The sequence below is a fragment of the Epinephelus lanceolatus genome, chromosome 12 (assembly GCF_041903045.1).
Source record: "Epinephelus lanceolatus isolate andai-2023 chromosome 12, ASM4190304v1, whole genome shotgun sequence".
In the NCBI taxonomy this organism is placed as follows: domain Eukaryota; kingdom Metazoa; phylum Chordata; class Actinopteri; order Perciformes; family Serranidae; genus Epinephelus; species Epinephelus lanceolatus.
In genome coordinates, this window is record NC_135745.1 from 29,737,456 (window position 1) to 29,757,284 (window position 19,829).

Below are 19,829 nucleotides of genomic sequence, written 5' to 3' on the forward strand. Positions count from 1 at the left end.
ATTTATGTGTGAGACGGATACAGATGTTCCCCGTGATAAACAGCAGGCTTTAAAACAATGTCATATTCTTAGTCCGTCAAAGATTTTTCGCATCAGTCACTGCCATCACAGTCTGTCTCCGGACCGATGAGGACAACTGAAGCTATTTTTGTTGTTTGCATCTGGAGGCTTGGCTGTATGAAAGGCTGTCACTCTGATTGCTGTCGGGGAGAAGAGGAGTGCAGAGGAGATGAAAAGAGAGAAAAAGAGGGGAGGCCAGAGGAGAGGAGGTGCAGTGAGCACAGAAGAAATCAGTTCAGAGCACAGCAGTACAGAAAAGAGAAGAGCTGATCTTGAAATGTCAGAGGCAGAAAGGTGATGAGGCCAGAGTCAGACAGTTCATACAAACATCTCCTGCAGTGACTATTTGATCCACAGCTGGTGAGAACAACAGTAACAGAGAACTGGATATCAACCACTCACCACTTTTTCAACAACATGTAAGGTGATGTTTCCATTTAAAAAGACACACTACTGTTCTTTATTCATTAACAGAGAACCTCTAATATCATCCTCTCTGGGAATCTATGATGCCCATCGGAATTTTAGGGATGGGGAAGAAAATCAATCACATAAGTACTGTGATTTCTTGAAGCTTTTAAAATCTATTTTAATGCCTTGATCGATAAATTGAAACACAGAGGTGGAAAGAAGCCGCCACTTTTATTGTGGTAATATTTAAGTAGCATAATGTCAAATTTGTTTCAAGAAAAACAGCCAAAGTGAGAAAGCAGAAAATGGCAGATGGTCCGAGGACAGAGACCTTCAGTGGCTGTACCGGTTTGATTTTCATTATGATCTGAAAGATTCATATGGTGATACCCGCAATTTCTCGACTTGACATATTGATGACATACTATTACCCATGGCAACAACAAGCATGACTGAAAGCTAAATTATTACCGACTCCACGGTGGTTCCAAGAAGAGGAGCAGCTTCAGTAGTGTGGAATAAACTGTGGCATCCTGAATGTTTTATGAACAGCCCCGGACTCTTTAAGCGAGTTACCACTCAGAGGGAACTCATTCAGCAGCTCCTCTGGCAGCAGCACAGCATCTCTCCCTCTCCTCTCTCGCCATACGCACACTGGAGTCAATGTCGTCAAGTGATTTTGTCATAAAGCTTTGGTAATGTAAACCTACGTGACGCTCGCGGCTTGACGAACAACTACATATATGTGAATGTGCGATAGTTGTGGTATCATAATAGCCTGTCACAGGTTACAGCGTGATGATTAGAGGAGAAATGGCAGAGCATAAAGGTCCAGGTGGAACCCTGGTTTACTTCAGTTTGTTTTTCTAAGCAAGTTGTGTTTCTAAATGTACCCATTTATTCTTAATTCACTGTTTGTTTTGGTTTCAATTGACTTCAATAAGAGATACATACTGCTGCAGAACAGTCAATTTACTTCCATATTCTATCTATATTTTTTCCCTCACTGCACAAAATTGCCTTGTTCTATAAAGTAGGTCTAAACAATGCCCCCTGTCTTTGAGTTTCACCCAAAAAATATTATTGTGCCTGGGAGGAGATCAAATCAAATGAGCCAGACTACTGTAAAATACAGTGAGAAAAGGACCAGAAGGTTAAAGTCAGAAAGCAATGAGACAAAATAATAAATATGACCCTCAGAGGGAGAACAAAAAGAGATACAGTTAAGAAAGTGAATTTTGTCTTCTGTCTGATCTATTGCTAGAATTCAACACACATACTCACACACACACACACACACACACACACACACACACACAAAGCCCTCCAGTCTTACTTCAGTTTGGATGATGCTGCACTTGGATCAGCACAGCGTGGATGTGGAAGCTCAGGGAGAAGAAGGCAGCGCAAATCCCAAAGCTGAAATTTTATATAGGCAGAAACGCTCCAGATAGCTCTCAATGAGGAATAAAATATACTCCACCAGTCAACTAGGACTAGTGTAAAGCCACAGACGAACATACTAAAATCTGTTGAAACTGAAGATGGATCTCTGTCAAATAACATCTAAGCTATGCACTGAAGAAAAAGCTACTTCACAGATTACAACATTATTGCAGTAAAAAGAAGAATCAGCCACAGTTGTCTGCCCGCTTTTACATTTTCATATTGTATTTCTTTAAGTGTATTCACATTGACCTGTTTGCTGTACATCCATAAAAAGAAGACTGTGAAGTGCCTACTGTACATACAGACAAAAACAAAGTTTTAAAGCAATTTGTGAATGAACAAAAGCTTTCATTTTCCAACACTTTACAAACCTACACTTAAAGCTATCCTTGACAGTACTATTTCTTTACACAAAGGTGGTTTCTACTCATTGTTTGTTCCACAAATTATCTCCACAGCCAGCTGTATGAGTATTGGTCTATCATGTCTATCTTTAGCAGACACTTCTTCATGTTCATACGAGCAGTGGGCGATTTGAGGAGGGTTGCCATCCCCTTGTTAGCAAAATGACCGAAATGGTCCTATCCGGACACTGACCTATAATCGACAGAGTATTGAGAGTTATAGCATTTGTGGCACTGATTTAGCAACCAGGAAACTCATAGACCTGTTCCATATGTTATTTATCTCATGTGATGCAACTCAGCCAATATAATCTTTGCATTCTGATCATGGGCAGATTATGTGACAATGAGCCCCTGGGCACAGACGTAACACCAGGGCCACACCGCCTGCATGGGCAGTGTGTGTGCATCGTTAAACATCTTGGTTCCTTTTTTGGTGCCCATGTTAACAGGTTAGAGCAACCACACTGCCCACATAAGCAGCACTGCTCAGGTGCAGCTTGGCTGCTGCTCAGCTGCAGAACATCTAGAGGGATGGTTTCCAACTGGTCCAGCCACGGGGTCCAGATTGCTCCTTTGTCATTAGTTCAAGGTCCACTTGCATTTGGCAACGTCATCAAGCTATATTGTTTTCTCTGTCAAATAGCTGTCCATTAGTCACTCACTCGACAGCAGGAAATGGCACTTCAGAAGAAAAGCTCTGTGCCAGAAATTTATTGTTTTTTGAAAATAAAATTTGTTTCTTACAAACTTGACATGTGTGCCAGTCACTTGTGGTCCATTCAGAATGTATCCGCAATCCACTTTTGGACCACGGCACAGCGGTTGGGAACCACCAATCTAGAGAATAGGAGTCTCATCTATTTATTCAGTGTGACGTGCACGTTCTTCAGCAAAACAGAAATATAAATAAAATGAAAATGGTCTTTTGATAATCATATTGACATCGTACCCCCTTTCACTGCAGTTCTAGATCACTCACAAACGTGAAAAAATATAAATATTTACATCTAAGGTTTTTAAACAGAAGCCCTTTGACAACCCTTCTGTGGACAGAATCCCTTCATTTGTTAACACAGTAGGGCTGTCAAAATTGCTCAAAAATGACATTTGAATATTCCTTCTAAAAATAACTCATAGGTTCGAACCATTCGAATTTTTTTTTTTTCGCATTATGTCCACAAGAGGGCAAACTAATACAAGGAAACATACTTGTATATGTATTAATACAAGGAAACATAACTACTTGTAGGTATTTTTATTTCAACATAAACGTCTTTGAAAACATACCTACACATTAAAACACATAAAACAATTATCTATAACATTACTTTAGAAACGACCGCGGACCTCTCGCTCGCCCCCCCCCCCTCTCTGACCCGTCAGGCCACACCGCTCACGGAAGCGCTGCGAAGAGCCTCGAAGCGCCTCGAAGCGAAGCCAGTTTCCTTTCGGTGCCCATGTTAACTGATTGTGTCATCCTCCACACCGGCTGCGCCGCGCAGCTCCGTGGCCGGCTCTGATCTATTTTCTGCGCGAGCGAATGTGTCAAGCCGGGTGACGGAGACAACAGCTGGGAGCAGAAACGCTTGTCGACCAGCACGGAGAAATGCTCGTCTGATGTGAACGGAAGTGCTCCGGCTCGTGCGAGAATTTCAGTGCGCTGCGCTTCGCAGCACCTCCGCGGGCAGTGTGGCCTTGTGCAGTGCTTTCAGTGCAGCGGCTCAGGCCAACGGCCACTCGCAAAGAGGACAGCTGCGGTGGTGTTTTTTTTCTCTCCACAATCGAATATAAATTTTCACATTTGAAGGTCCAATTTTTTTTCAAATTCGAATTTAAATTCGAATTTAGAATATTCTTTGACAGCCCTATAACACAGGGCTTTTTATTGTGAAATATTTGCTGGACCGTTTTGTTGACAATGCTTTAGCTTGCACAGCTCAATGAATTAGTGGAATATTGGCCTTTCATTGTGTAAATACAGTTCTCATTGCAGCAGGCAGCTCTCCAACAGCACCACAGCAGCAACACTGTCAGTGTGAGCATTGCACAGGTGAAAGCCACAGCAGTTCAGCAGGGTTGTCTCATGTGCTGGTCACACAGGCAGTGTGGCCCAGGCGTAAGGCCCCACCCCCTCTGCTACACAGAGGCAAGAAAGACTGACTTAATAGCTTTTTAGCTGATTTTTTTTTTGCATCGCTTTGTAGTCGTTACCCATCTACCTGTGGTTTGGTGTCTCTCTGTAGATGTTATACATCTCTTTGATTTGTGTCTCTGCAGTTTTTTGATGTCTGTTGTTGTTTTGCACTTTTTTTTTAAGTACTTTGTGCCTCTTTGTAGTTGTTTGTGTCTCTTTGTGGTCATTTTGTTTGTTTGTTAATTCATTTGTTACAATCCCTATTAGCTGGGCCAAGAGCACAGCTAGTCTTCCTGGGGTCCACATTTAAGAACATATATTAAACCTTACAGACCACACAAATGAACGAATTTGAAAACATACATTAATCAACACAAATAGCAATCATAAGACATATATCATAGAATATATTATGTGTCTCATAATAATTTTGAGTCTCTTTGTGATCATTTTGTATCTCCTTGCAGCTGTTTCGCATCTCTTATGGTTGTTTTTTGGTTGGTATGTGGCTCTTCGAGTGACATTTTGCAGGTGAAGGCCAGTGGACCCCCCGACACACACTTTAGGCCCCTGGGCCTGTGCCTGGTACATCCGTTCAATAATCCATCCATGATTCTGATCAGTATTGTGACTCTAGTGAGTGAGATACATACACATTGGTGAGACGAGACGAAAGACAACAGTTGAAGGAATAAATGAGTGAGACATTTTCACATGCCATGCTCTAACGGAAGATGGGTAGACAGCGAAAACTGAGATTTCAATCAAGAATGGACAGACTCTTAGATGTTCAGTCTTCCCATGAGCAGTTCAAAACCAGCATATCTCATCATACGTTCCTAAGACTGTGGCGATTATTAAAAGTCCCATTACTAGATAAAGCATAGAACATCTTTTGAGCCAACATACCCACTCAAATCTGAACTAAAGGCACAGAAAATAAAATAGTTCAAATCAGTCAATTTGTCACAATCACTGAATCATAATGCAAGCAGACATTAGACACTTGTCCTGTAACAAAATGAACAAATCACCTACTCCATAGCAGGGTTAGATGACTAAGGTTGTGGAGATAATATATGCGAATTTAGCCACATATTGGCTTTATGCTTTCATCAAGACGTTTACTGTGTTGTTGGTGCTCAAGCGAAACAAGAGCATCATCACTATATGTGTATTTGACACTTACCATGTGTCTGGTAAGGTTCAAATGAAATTTAACCCAAATGTAAAGTAAATGATCCCTAAAATAACCTATGGTTCAGATGAAAATGCAATCTCAACACAAGGTCCATTAAGTAGCTGCTCATGTTCAAAGTTAGATTTTTTCTTAGCACTTTAAAGACTTCTTATCCACGTTGGCTTAAAAGCAGCATTTAAAAGTTCATTCTTGAGGATGACCTACTGTACAATTTTATGTGTGTGTCACACGGATAATGGTGCTTCAATATAATTCAATTTAATGGAAACTTCCCAAGAATAAAGCCTCCAGGCATGCAGACTGACCCTCGCTGTGCTATCCCAGTTTCTCCCTGTTTCTCAGACACATACTTCACACCTAATCACATCAGCTTTTACAGAATAACTGCGACCCAGTCTCTCATTCAGCCAAGCCAAATTCAACACACACATAAATGCGCACACACTTACCATTGCGGTCTATGGCAAATGGCGTCCCTGCAGTGACAATCTCATAGTTGCAGATCTGGCTGTACTGTGGTGAACAGTCTTGGTCCCAAGCTTCCACCTGCAACATTATGACACTGAGTTCACTCGCAGTTCTTCCAGCAACACTAAGAAGACCACAGACAATCATAGTATCCTAAATTTCTGACCAAATGATTTTTTTCACGGCATCATTAAAGGGAACCTATTACGCTCATTTTCAGATTCATACTTGTATTTATACTTGTACTAGTACATGTTTAAATGCTCATATATGCTCATACTGTCTGCTGGAACACCTGTATTCATACTCTGTCTCAGATGCTCCATTTAGCACCTGTGTCTTTAAGCCCCACTCCCAAAACGACACAGTCTCACTCCCAAATTTTTAAATATAGACGCTTGGTTAGTGGTGTGTCACATCAAAATATGATGTGCTAGGTACCCCTTCTGCATTCTGGGACAGCATGTCAGTATAGACTTGTTACATGCATCGTATCTTTACACAAAAAATTATCCTTTCACAAGAAATGTACAGTTTCTGCTCTTTACATACTTAGTCTTGTTCAAAATAAACTTAGAATGTAGGTAAGAGACTTCTTAAACTCAAAGTACTTCTTTTACTTAAAGTAAGTAGGCTTGTTAATGACATAATATGACATGAACGTCACGTGACATTTATCATTAGCATAGTATGCCGACCATACTAACACACTACATCCATATTAAAACAACTCAATTGACTCTTGGTTTCACACTGGGCATGAACAGTGAGCTCTGGGCTGAAAGTCCAGAGTTTGTTTGACCCATTTACCTCCCCTCCCACTCACCCTATTCAGACTTCTATTATACTTGGGCAGTTGCCCGGAGCATCAACAAATGCTGCTGCCCAGGTCATCTCATACTGCAGCAACAGGGTGCCTCTCTGTGTCACTGTCTAACACTGACAGGCCATTGACCAAGCATTGATATTTGAGGAGTTGGGAGTGAGGCAAGGTTGCCTAAAAAAGCGTAGTCTGCTTTAATTAGTCAGTGTTTTCCCACATCTTTATGTCTCTGCGTTGTCATTTCAGCTGTAAAAAGACTGGAACAGAGTATAGCAGCACTTTCTACCGTGAAAAATCACCAATAAAAGCATCTAAACACAAACTGACATATTCCAGCAGAAATATGATCCAGTATCGGGAATAAATTTACAACATCTGTGGCGCAGTTTAAACGTATCCCTGACGTTAGCATGTAGCTTCATTTAGCGGGTGTAGGCTAAGTAATGTAAACATGTGCCGAAGCGTGCCTGGAGCAGATGACCATATAAAGAAATTCAGCACACAATGACATCATACTGTAGCCAAAGTAGACTAAAAAAACTATTGGAAACAGAGTGTTCAGAACAGCAGGAAACCTGAGATTTTTGCTCACAGGAATTACTCCACATTTAATTCAGTTTTAAAATTTGTTAATCCTTCATTTTAACACTATATATTAGACAGAAAATACAGAGGAGCACAATAGGTTCTTTTGGCTATGCATTAATTTGTCAGGTTGATTTTAACAATGAAACAACAATGCAAAATGTAACAGAGCCAAATAAATCATACTAACTTTAAGATATAACATCTAAATACCTGCAAAATGCTGTCGTAGATTTTGCCCTCTGTTACCGATGCCTTGTAAAGCGGCTCCCGAAACATGGGGCAGAACTCATTGACGTCATCCACCTGGATGTGAACCACCGCCCTGAGTGGAGGAAGGGATGAAAGAAAGAGGACGCAGGGAGAAAAGAGAGGGTGCACAGTAGGAAGCATGCAGAGAAAGTGGAGTGGAAATAATTGATGGGGAAAAGGTAAAGAAAGGACACAGGGAGAGAAAAGATGGATGGAGGCGGGGAGAGAGAAGAGAGGGAAACATCTCTTTAAGTCATTAGAGATGATTAAAATTAATTAAGACCTAAAGTATTTCACTGTTTATCTTAAGGACAGTTAAAACCAGAGGAGAGGGTGAGGAAAACAATTCCTCTGCTTATACGGAAAATAGATTCATTCGAGAAAAACAGGGTTGAGAAGAGTTGATTTAAAGGTACTTCACATAAGGTCTTGTTTATCTGTATTTCTGTGTGAAATGGGCTCCAATTATCATCTAATGTCAATCGAACTTTTATTTAACAGCCTTGTCTGCTGACACATCCCAGGCAGATCTTGCGAAGCCAGATTGTTTTTCATGGTTCTTGTTTTTCTACCTTTTTTCCCCGTCTTCCCCACTTAGTCTGATGCAAACACACACATAAACAATCTCATCTGCTGGAAGGGACTGCTATTATTAACTATGCACTCTGATAACATTTGTGCACTAAGGTATATAAATGACGCAATAATTCAGATCATATCATGAAATTTTCTTCACCGGTGACCTTCTCTGACAACAACTTGCAGTGTATCTGAAGAAGCACATCTGGCTAATTAATGACATTAGCTTAATGAGGCCTATTTAGAATGTCATGCAGTGATAATGTCACATTCACACACACACACACACACACACACACACACTCACTGTGTGTCATTCATCATCCACTGGTGAAATTCATCACAGATCCCTGAGCTGATAAACTTCTCCCTCTCTCTCCTTCCTTTTGGTACCAGGCCTGCAGCAGCTTATTTTAGCAGCTCCTTGTCTCTGAATAAAGGACCAGAGGGTTTGATTTGCTGCTGTCCATGCCGTTCTGCCTGACTGTCAATCTCATTCACATAGCACTGCCGCACACACACATGCGGACATATTGATGGGCCATTAGGGGGACATATCCTGAGAGCAGAACTTCAAGTCTCAGCTGTCACTGCTGCCGTACCGATAGATCTTGGGAAAAAGAAAAAAATTATATAAAGAAAGAAGAGAGCATAGAAACAGTGAAGACAATATCTAATTAAAGTCTAAGGTTATTTTTCTTCATAACTTTGAACTGTGAGTGTAAACAAAGTTTATTTTTGTAGTGAACACCTGAAAACCATTACCATGTTGGTATTTTTACTTAGAAATTAATTGAAAGGGAGAGAATAGAATTGATTTTTTTGGCATTGTGCTCAGAACAATGAAAATACGCTTAGCAGCTCTTGCATATTGTGTAGCATAAAGGGTCAACAAATAACAAACAAATAACAAACAAAAATAAAGAAAAAAGCAAAAATATGAAAATATACAGACAAGTAAAATATACACAAAGTCAGGTGTTAAGAATGAAACAAAGAGACATGGGGTGGTATGTGCAAAAAACTTGTATATGCTGAAACGTCACTTTTCTCAATAAAGCTGTGGTGAAGCTGTGGTTAGGTTTAGGCACAAAAACCACTTGGTCATGGTTTGGAAAAGATGTTCTGGCTTAAAATGCCCACGTTTGGTGGCTCACACGCTGCGACGTCCAGCAGGGGCTGGAGCCTATCTCTGCTGACACTGGTCAAGAAGTAGGTTACACTCTACACTGGACAAGTCACCAGACTAACACAAGGCTGACAAATAGACACAGGAAACCATTCATGCTCACATTCAGCATGTCTTTGGACTGTGAGGAGGTCGGAGAAAACACACACTGACATGGGAGGAACATGTAAACTCCACAGAGAAGGGTTGAGGCTGGGAAATGGGCTCGAATGCAGAACTGTCTTCCAACCAGGTTTGGTGCCACACTGAGGGAAACACTGTGAAGTATCGCCAAAACAACCTGTTTTTGTTTGTTGGTCTCGAATAGTGGTCTGAAGCTTGGCAGGCGTCTCGCCAAGGTGACATGCCATCCACCATCCCTCCACCTCCCACTGACAAAGTTATCTCGTCACTTAGAAATGTTGTAATATTCATGGTTTGCAGAAACGTACAATGCGAACATTTTGTTCTGGTGTCTGGGCTGGGAGTGAAAAGGTAAAAGCTCTTGGAAAGAAGCTGTTTTAGTTTGTTCATTCTGCTTTTCATTGTCCTGTACCTTCTTCTGGAGGGTAGGGGGACAAACAGACCATGTCCAGGGTGGGATGGGTATTTTATGATACAGCTGGCTTTCTTTGTAGTCGACCAGTGTAACTGTCCTTTAGCAGTTGCCATACTACACTGTGCAGCAGTAGCATAGGAGGCTCTCAATGGTGGTCAGGTAAAAGTTCACCAGTGGCTGCTGTGGAAGGTGGAAATGTTATCCTGAGGTAATATAGTTTCGGCTGGGCCTTCCTCACCCTGTGAGAGATGTTTACAGACCAGGTGAGGTTTGCTGAGGTGTAGACTCACAGGAATGTGAAGTTCTCCACCCTCTCTACCTCCTCTCAAGTGCTCACTTCGCCTTGATCTTCTCAAGTCTATTATCATCTCATTAGTTTTTGTTGTGATGAGTTCAAGGTTGTTATGGGAACTCTGCTCAGTTAGATGCTGAACTTCCTCCCTGTAGGCCATTTCATTATGATCTGTTATCAGTCCTACTATAGTGGTGTCCATTTGACGATGGTGTTGGAGGGGTGAATGGAGGAACCGTCGTTGTAAAGAGGAAGTAGAGGAGGGGGCTGAGGACACACGCGTGCAGTGCTCTTGTGGACGAGACCAGAGTTGAGACCTTCAATCCTGACATTTTGTGGTCTGTTGCCTAGAGAGTCCAGTATCCACCAGCACAGTGAACTGTTCAAGCACATGTTGCTCAGTTTTTGGATCAGTTTGTGCAGGATAATGGTGTTAAATGCTGAGCTAAAATAGACTAGACTAGACTAGATTTGCAAAGGCCAAAACATACCTGGGCCAAACACCACGTGTCAATACAGCCACCGCTAGTTTTTTCTATGTGCAATTGCACGCCGGTAGCTGCTTCCTGGTTGGTGGCTCTTGTCGACATGCCGCTCGGCGACACTTCACGTCACTGTCCTATTTCCAGCCTTGCCGCTCTTGAGAAAAACGCAATTTTTCCCTATTCGCTCACAGCTTGCAAATCCCAGGTTCCGTAGCAGTGCTTCCTCTCTGCTCCCTCTCCCCACTTAAGATAACTCTCACCTCTCGCTGTCCCTTTCTCTCATGTCATGTGTCAAAGAATAGATGAGGAGAGACTAACTGTAAAGGCTGAGAAATATCTCGAGCTATACGACCCACAATCCTGTCATTATAAGACAATGGCAAAAAAGGTAATGCCTGGTGAGCCACAGAACTGGAGAATGGCAGTTCAGGTGAGAAATCAAGTTTAATTAGTGGGTGTGCTCACATGATTTTAACACAATGCATAAGTGGGAAAAGTACAGATCTTATAGTAGTAATAACTGTGTGTGGTTTTCTGTTGACATGCTGTAGTGTGAGGTTTCCTAGTGGTGCTACAGGCAGCACTTGACGAGTGTAAGGGCTGTGTGAGGAGCTGTTCTAACGGCATCATCTGTTGGTCCGATAAGAGAACATAAAATTGCACACACTGTACAGTATATACAATGAGAGATATAGTTATATAGTAATCTTAACAAGTTACAGCGTGTTTGCTTGTCATGTATTGGACTATGATTGCATCTTCTCTATCTACAGACACAAAAAATGTGACTCAATTCTTGCAGCACGATTGGGTTATTTGGGTCCTACGAGCACAAACAAACAAAAAAGCACTCAGAAAAAAAAACAGTTTCCAAAGTACACTCCAGCCCAGTTTCTATTTAGCAGGGTCTTGAAACCATAGGTGGACAAATTACTTTTGGAGTTGGGTCAACAAGTTCAGATCCACCAGAGTCGTGCTTGAAAATGACACAAAACCTGAGCAAGCAACAGTTTCTGTAAATCTGATTTCTGTTTTTTTTTAAATATTCATTTGTATAACAGTGGGTAGGAAATACAACAAGAGCATCAGAGTAATTCAGACTAGCACAGTGGTGTACTCTATTGTAATTGCAATGTTAATTAAAACTGTCAGCTGTTAATTCAACTCATTTTCTTTTTTTAAAGATATTTTTTGGGCATTTTTAAGCCTTTAATTGATAGGACAGATGAGCGTGAAGGGGGGAGAGAGAGAGGGATTGACATGCAGCAAAGGGCCAGAGGCTGGAGTCGAACCCGGGCCACTGCGGCAACAGCCTGGTACATGGGGCACCTGCTCTACCATTAAGCCACCAACGCCCCAATTCAACTCATTTTCAAAGCTGTAGCTAATTTCAAGTGATAAAAAAAAAAAATAGTTATAAATATCCTGCTGTCTTTGTGTTTGTGCTGTTGAAGCTCAACTTATAAAAGTTGTCCTCCGTTTTCTTTTCAAATGGTGTCAGGACTCTTTGAGAACTTATGTGACTCATTTGTGTAGCTGCCTTTGTAAACTTTCATTTGTACACTCTGAAGTTAATATTTGTTTGTATGTCATGTTTCTGTAGCAATGTTTGTATGTCATGTTTTCTGACAATTACCATTGTCATAACAGAGTTTAAATGCGGCATAAAAAAAAGTTTCAGAGATACAAACATGTCAGACAGTCAGTGGCTAAAGAGTCAGTTATATGTTACATGTTGCTTGTACATTTAATTACTTTACTTTGATTAATAAATTAAATGATTCACTAAACCAACAAATACTTGGTCATATTTTTCAAACGCAAATATTTTTCAAACGCAAACTGCTATAAATGAAATAGTTAAGTTATGTCTTATGTACTATGTCTGTCAACCCATGTAACTCAGTGCTATTTATCAGTCTAGTTTTGGTGTGAGTTTCTGAGCACTGGAGGCATCGACCATAGATATGTCTACGATCTCTCCAATATAATGGAACTAGATGGCACTCGGCTTGTGGTGCTCAAAGTGCCAAAAAATACATTTGAAAAACTCAACAGCAATATCTCTTTCCAGAAATTACGACCTGGTTACTCAAGATAATCCACAGATCTTGTTGTGAGCAGTTTCATGTAGGAACTATTTTCTTTCTACCAAACTACAACCTGCAATGATACCACCACACAGAAGGAAGTGTGCATGAGACCTAGCACCACTGAGCTGGCTGACGTTACAGTTCAGCCAAGGCGGATGTCATTAGAGTTACATCTCAGCCTATCAAGAGCACGAGCCTCTCTTTCATGAGTAGATGCACACTTCCTTCTGCACAGTGATACGGTTGGTGGGTGTAGTTTGGTAGAAAGAGAATAGTTACAACATGAAACTGCTCACAACAAGGTCAGTGGATTATCTTGAGTCACTGGGTTATGATTTCTAGAAAGAGACATTGCTGTTTTTCAATGTATTTTCAAATGTATTTTTTCTTTTGAGCACCAAAAGCTGAGTGCCATCTAGTTACATTATATTTGAGAAAAGGCAGACATCTGACACCGATATCTCCAACACTTGGCAACTCACACCAAAACCAGAAACACCGCCTTACAGTTATATGTCTGCGAACACATCAACTTACAATTTAGGTCTATGTCTGTAAAAAACATGGATTCTTCACACACATCTTAAACCCAGCAGCACAGAAGATCTAAACAATCAGCACTGCTTCAAGTCGAGCACCTAAGATTAGTGTCACCAGTTTAGTCTGTGACCAAATGTCTCTCCTTCTGTTTCTGAATTATGACATTACATAAAAGCCAGAAAAGTGTTTTTGCAGAGCATTGTGATGTCACAGTGAAGCTGACCTTTGACCTTCTGTATTTAAAATATCATCACATTATCATTTTATTCTATTAGACATTTTTGTGGAAATATCGTTATACTTAGCATATGAATTCTTGAGTTATGGCCAAAGACGTGTTTTGTGAAGTCACAGTGATCTTTGACCTTTGACCACAAGATTCTAATGAGTTCATCTTTAAGTTCAAGGGGATGTTTGTGCCAAATCTGAGAAATTTCCCTCAAGGTCCTTTTGAGATATCAAAAGAATGAGACAGATGCAGGGTCACAGTGACCTTGACCTTTGACCACCGAGTTCTAATCAGTTCACTGGTGAGTCCAAGTGGATGTTTTTGCCAAATCTGAAGAAATTCCATCAAGGTGACCCTGACCTTTGACCTATGACCACCAAAATCTAATCAGTTGATCATTAATTAAGAAATTCCCTCAAGGCATTCTTGAGATATTACATTCACAAGTATGGGACAGAAGTATGTACATATTTACAGATGGATGTACAACCCAAAAACGTGACCACGGCTATCGCTAGTATGGCAGCAATGTGGAGACCAGAAGACATTGTTTGGGCAACACAGCACATAAAAAACATGTTCAACAACACCAACAACACATTAACAGACACTGGTTGACTCACTTGTGGGATTTTTTCCAGTCGGCCCCGCTGGGTCCAGCCCCACAGTCATAGGCCTGGATTATGAAGGTGTACTCTTTCTGGCTCTCACAGTCCACAGGGTGACTGGCCCGCAGGACTCCTTCTCCTGATGTGCGATTCAACACAACTGCCTCGAACGGAGCATCTTGACCATAGATCTTAAAGGCACAAATCTCCCCTAAAAAGACAAGGACAGATGAAGAAATTACATACAGCCGTGGCCAAAAGTTTTGAGAATCACACAAATATTAATTTTCATAAAGTCTACTGCCTCATTTTTTATGATGGCAATTTGCATGTACTCCAGAATGTTATGAAGAGTGATCAGATGAATTGCAATTAATTGCAAAGTCCCTCTTTGCCATGAAAATGAACTTAATCCCCCCAAAAACATTTCCAATGCATTTCAGTCCTGCCACAGAAGGACCAGCTGACATCATGTCAGTGATTCTCTCGTTAACACAGGTGAGAGTGCTGATGAGGACAAGGTGGAGATCACTTTGTCATGCTGATTGAGTTAGAATAACAGACTGGAAGCTTTAAAAGAGGGTGGTGCTTGAAATCATTGTTCTTCCTCTGTTAACCATGGTTACCTGCAAGGAAACACGTGCAGCCATCATTGCTTTGTACAAAAAGGGCTTTACAGGCAAGGATATTGCTGATACTAAGATTGCACCTAAATCAACCATTTATCGGATCATCAAGAACTTCAAGGAGAGAGGTTCAATTGTTGTGAAGAAGGCTTCAGGGCGCCCAAGAAAGTCCAGCAAACGCCAGGACCGTCTCCTAAAGTTGATTCAGCTGCGGGATCGGGGCACCACCAGTGCAGAGCTTGCTCAGGAATGGCAGCAGGCAGGTGTGAGTGCATCTGCACGCACAGTGAGGCGAAGACTTTTGGAGGATGGCCTGGTGTCAAGAAGGGCAGCAAAGAAGCCACTTCTCTCCAGGAAAAACATCAGGGACAGACTGATATTCTGCAAAAAGTACAGGGATTGGACTGCTGAGGACTGGGGTAAAGTCATTTTCTCTGATGAATCCCCTTTCCGATTGTTTGGGGCTTCTGGAAAAAAGCTTGACCGGAGAAGAAAAGGTGAGCGCTACCATCAGTCCTGTGTCATGCCAACAGTAAAGCATCCTGAGACCATCCATGTGTGGGGTTGCTTTTCAGCCAAGGGAGTGGGCTCACTCACAATTTTGCCTAAGAACACAGCCATGAAGAAGCCATAAAGAATGGTACCAAAACATCCTCTGAGAGCAACTTCTCCCAACCATCCAAGAACAGTTTGGTGACGAACAATGCCTTTTCCAGCATGATGGAGTGCCTTGCCATAAGGCAAAAGTGATAACTACGTGGCTCGGGGAACAAAACATCGAAATTTTGGGTCCATGGCCAGGAAACTCCCCAGACCTTAATCCCATTGAGAACTTGTGGTCAATCCTCAAGAGGCGGGTGGACAAACAAAAACCCACAAATTCTGACAAACTCCAAGCATTGATTATGCAAGAATGGGCTACCATCAGTCAGGATGTGGCCCAGAAGTTAATTGATAGCATGCCAGGGCGAATTGCAGAGGTCTTGAAAAAGAAGGGTCAACATTGCAAATATTGACTCTTTGCATAAACTTACTGTAATTGTCAATAAAAGCCTTTGACCCTTATGAAATGCTTGTAATTATACTTCAGTATATTATAGTAACATCTGACAAAAAGATCTAAAAACACTGAAGCAGCAAACTTTGTAAAAACCAATACTAGTGTAATTCTCAAAACTTTTGGCCATGGCTGTAATGTTTTACTTCGACAGTTACATTGATAAAATACAGAATACAGCTACTGTAGGTTTTTTTAGACAGTATTTCCTATCTGTAGCAGGGAACCACGCTCGACTTTCTTCACTGGGCACACTTTGTGAGAATGTGTCACCAAAAACTGTTTATTCTGCTTTTGTGCCAAAAATGAAGGCAACACTTTCAGTTTGTAAGCACCAATGTCACCCAGTGAAAACTAAGAAAGACAAACAAAAACAGTGGTAAGACAAGTGCAAGAGAGGGGGAGAGATAACCATCAAGTGAAAATTAAAAAGCGCCAGCACACTGAACACTTTGATTTTTTTAGATGATATTGAGGAGAAAAGTAGTTTGTGTATCAGTCAGACGTCTTGAATATCCCTGATCTTTATCCCAGAGAAAAAGAGAAATGAACCATGTGAGCTCTAAAGAAGAAACATAACGGTCTTCAACATGTCTGTTCCCCAACAGAGGGTGAAAATGTTGCTCAGCATGTGGTTCATCAATGGTGCGACACCGAGGACTCTGGGTGCTTAATATGGAGGCAGCCAGCACAACAACTCTCACAGTGAGAGACAAAGGCTGAGATTGCACTTAATTTCACATCAACACCACATGAACAAACAGTGAAAAAACATGGGCATGGGAAACATTTACATTTGGATTTTTTTTTTCATTCACTCATTTTTCTTTCATGCCATTGCTGGTAAAAGCTTTTTTATTTTGCCTTGTTTGTTTCTTCCTTTATTTCTCCCTGTCATTTCCTCAAACCCAGCAGTAGCTACTAGATAGCTGAGGCTGAATCAAACTATGTTTAATGAAGTAAAAACCAACAATACACACTGCTGACATTTTCTTTGCAGCACAGCTATCACTTCATATTTCAGTCTAAGTCTCATTGCTGGACACAGTGATCTGTCAGCATGAGCTGCTCCCGAAAACACAGTATGCAGCTCCTGGGGTGTAGTGAAGAGAAAACTAATTTCTGATACGTGTCAAACTGTACCAGCTCAACAAAAGATGAAATCTGTCGTGTCCGCAGAATGCTCTACAGTACACACTGAGTGCATTGTGTTTGCCTAACGTGAGTGTGTGTTTCTGTGTGTAGATGTGCTTGTGAGTCTTGAATCATCTGTGGTGTTCATCCCCTGCACAAGTGTTCATTTCAGGGATTTGGGAAATCTCCTTGCGCAGGAGACAAAAAGCTGCAGCGCTCTGACCCTGCGCTGGCTGATATCTCTCAGAACATAGTGGAACACAGTGGGGACAAAAAGCTTCCTAGCTATGGGAATTCTTGCATGCTCAAGCCCCACTGACAAATACAAAGACAAAGTTCTCCCTTGCTATGGCTTCTTTCCACTTCTCTCCTCCCTCATCTTCATATCCTATTGTTATGCGCACAGTCTTTTATTTCCTCTCTCTGACTTCCTTTTAACACGTTTCACACACCCTTCCTTGTGAAATAGTGATGCTGCAAGGCCTAGTGGGCCTCAAGGTTTGATCCCAAATCTTTTTTTAAGACGCCTGGCCCTCACATCGGCCCCTTTGAGATGTCACCCAGATGAAAAGCTCCCCAATATGGCTGTGGTATGTAATGTGTAAGTACCGCAAAATAGTAATGAACACAGCAGGTGGTATGGAGGGAAAGCGATAAGCACGGCCTTGATCCCGCCTGCACGCACACATTCGTATATACAAACTGAGCAAATGTGGTCTTAGATGGGACCAAAGGAAGGGGAATCTGGTCTGAAAATACCAGTGATTATAATATACTGCTGCAGCCTTTATACATAAACCTTGACTTAGCGGTGGGGAGCAGGAAAAGGTGCTTCCACTTAACAGTTTGGGGGTTGGATGCAAATCCATTTTCCGCTCCATCTGTTGTGGCAAATTCATTTTTCTGGATTACATTTTACAGGAGAATGTAACAGAGTCACGGAGCGGAGGGAAGGTAGCGAGAGCAATAGGAGAGACACGGGAGAGATGAGGAGGAATGTGATGTGCCAATGTATATGTAAATAGTAATGACAGAGATTTCAGGGGGTTTCCTACTGTGTCAGCAAATGTGTACTTTACGCACACATTTTCTTTCCTGCCACTTAGTTTCTCACCAGCCCAAACCGGAGGGAACACTATAATTTCACCCTGTTGTGGTGTGTGGATGAAGTGGAGTCTAATCTCTTGGCCTATACGTCATGAGGGAAAGGGGTCGCGTCTCAAAGTAAACATCATAGATTTTTGCTCCGGGGAGTTGGCCTCTTGCCATGGCAGATTGAGAGCAAAGTGGAAGAGTCAGCAAAAAATGGTTCGATAATAACATTCATCTTAAATAGATGGTACTCCACAGAAAGCTTGAGCGGCATAAACGGCATCGACCGAAAATGTCAAGCTGTCAGGGAACATGTAATTCACGGGATGTTAAATTGCCGATATAATGGAGACGGCCAAGATGAATACAGTTAATGAGAAAATGATGCTCTGCAAACAAACACGTTATCATAAGGAGCCAAAACAAATTTGTCTATTCCTACTGTAAGTAACAGTACTTGACAGCATTTAATTTCTTACAATTTTTTTTATACTTGTTGGATTTTACACTTGCTTACACTTCAGTTTTAATATCCACGGCTGTTTTTAAAGGGTAGAAAAATTGCTATGTCAAAAATCGGATTTAGAACAAGGATTTAATCTCAAAACTCCAAAAGTCCAACTGGCTGAATCAGCTTTACATATTTTCCTGAGGCCGATTTTTATAGATATTTTTGCTGCCTTTGGGTATACTTTAATTTGTATTACTTGGCTGTTATGATTAGTCTGTAAATTTGTGTAAGTACTTTGTGTTTGTGACCTGAGTTGGTGTGCCTGCTTGTATTTATTGAAGTTTTAATAAACTTTTTTAGCAAATAATCTATGCCACATAAAATATTTGCATTTTGCTCACAATCTGGTTCCACTGAACTCATTTTCATGTCATTAAAAATGAATCAGGGCTTCCAAAAAAGTGTCAAATGAAACCAAACTGATTTATATATTAACATCAATGAACACATGAATAATGAAAACGTGTTACTCTGCCTGTCTGCTTAAGTTGTGTATGTGTGTGTGCGTGTGTGTGTTTGCTCATACAGCAGTGATATTAGTCCCTTACTAATATAATATAGAAAGTAAAATAGACAAGACGCTGAAACTACTGTGGCAGATGGGCATTTCAGCTTGCTGAGAAGTCAATGTAGCTTCTCAGCTTTGTGGCACAGAAGTTGTCCTGTACGGTGGCTCAGTAGAGCTCTGTTGCCGGCCTTGGGGTGCCGTGACTGGCTTCCAGGCTTGGGGGCACTTTGCGGCACTAACCCTAACCCTAACCTCATGTCTGAACTCTGCATTCTCACCCAGGTGTGCCCTCAGGTACTCGATAATCGGTACACGATAGTAGCGACGTTAATCAGTTGGTACTCTTAAAAGTACCAAATTCAACACCCAACCCTGTTTACTGATCAGCATTTTGTTTTTTTGGAGACGGAAGATACATCAGTTGCATTTTCTTAAGCAATATTTTCACATATTGTTGGCTCTGGTGGCTCGCAATGTCTGTTATGTAGTATTTTAATCTTAATTTAATCACACTGGAAACAGATGGAGTAGTTATCCACAAGTGACCAACTTTCTACT

The 19,829-nt window shown here is 41.3% G+C and overlaps 1 protein-coding gene across 1 annotated transcript in view; it reads right to left on the reverse strand.

The window, feature by feature from the left end:
- clstn2a (calsyntenin 2a) overlaps positions 1-19,829 on the reverse strand; it is a 238,536-nt gene that overhangs the window by 69,356 nt on the left and 149,351 nt on the right. Inside the window, exons 3-5 of the mRNA XM_033650856.2 lie at positions 14,359-14,554; positions 7,752-7,863; positions 6,112-6,208 (exon numbers count right to left, since the gene is read on the reverse strand). Coding sequence (XP_033506747.1) covers positions 6,112-6,208; positions 7,752-7,863; positions 14,359-14,554 — 405 coding nt within the window. The remainder of the gene's footprint in view (positions 1-6,111; positions 6,209-7,751; positions 7,864-14,358; positions 14,555-19,829) is intronic.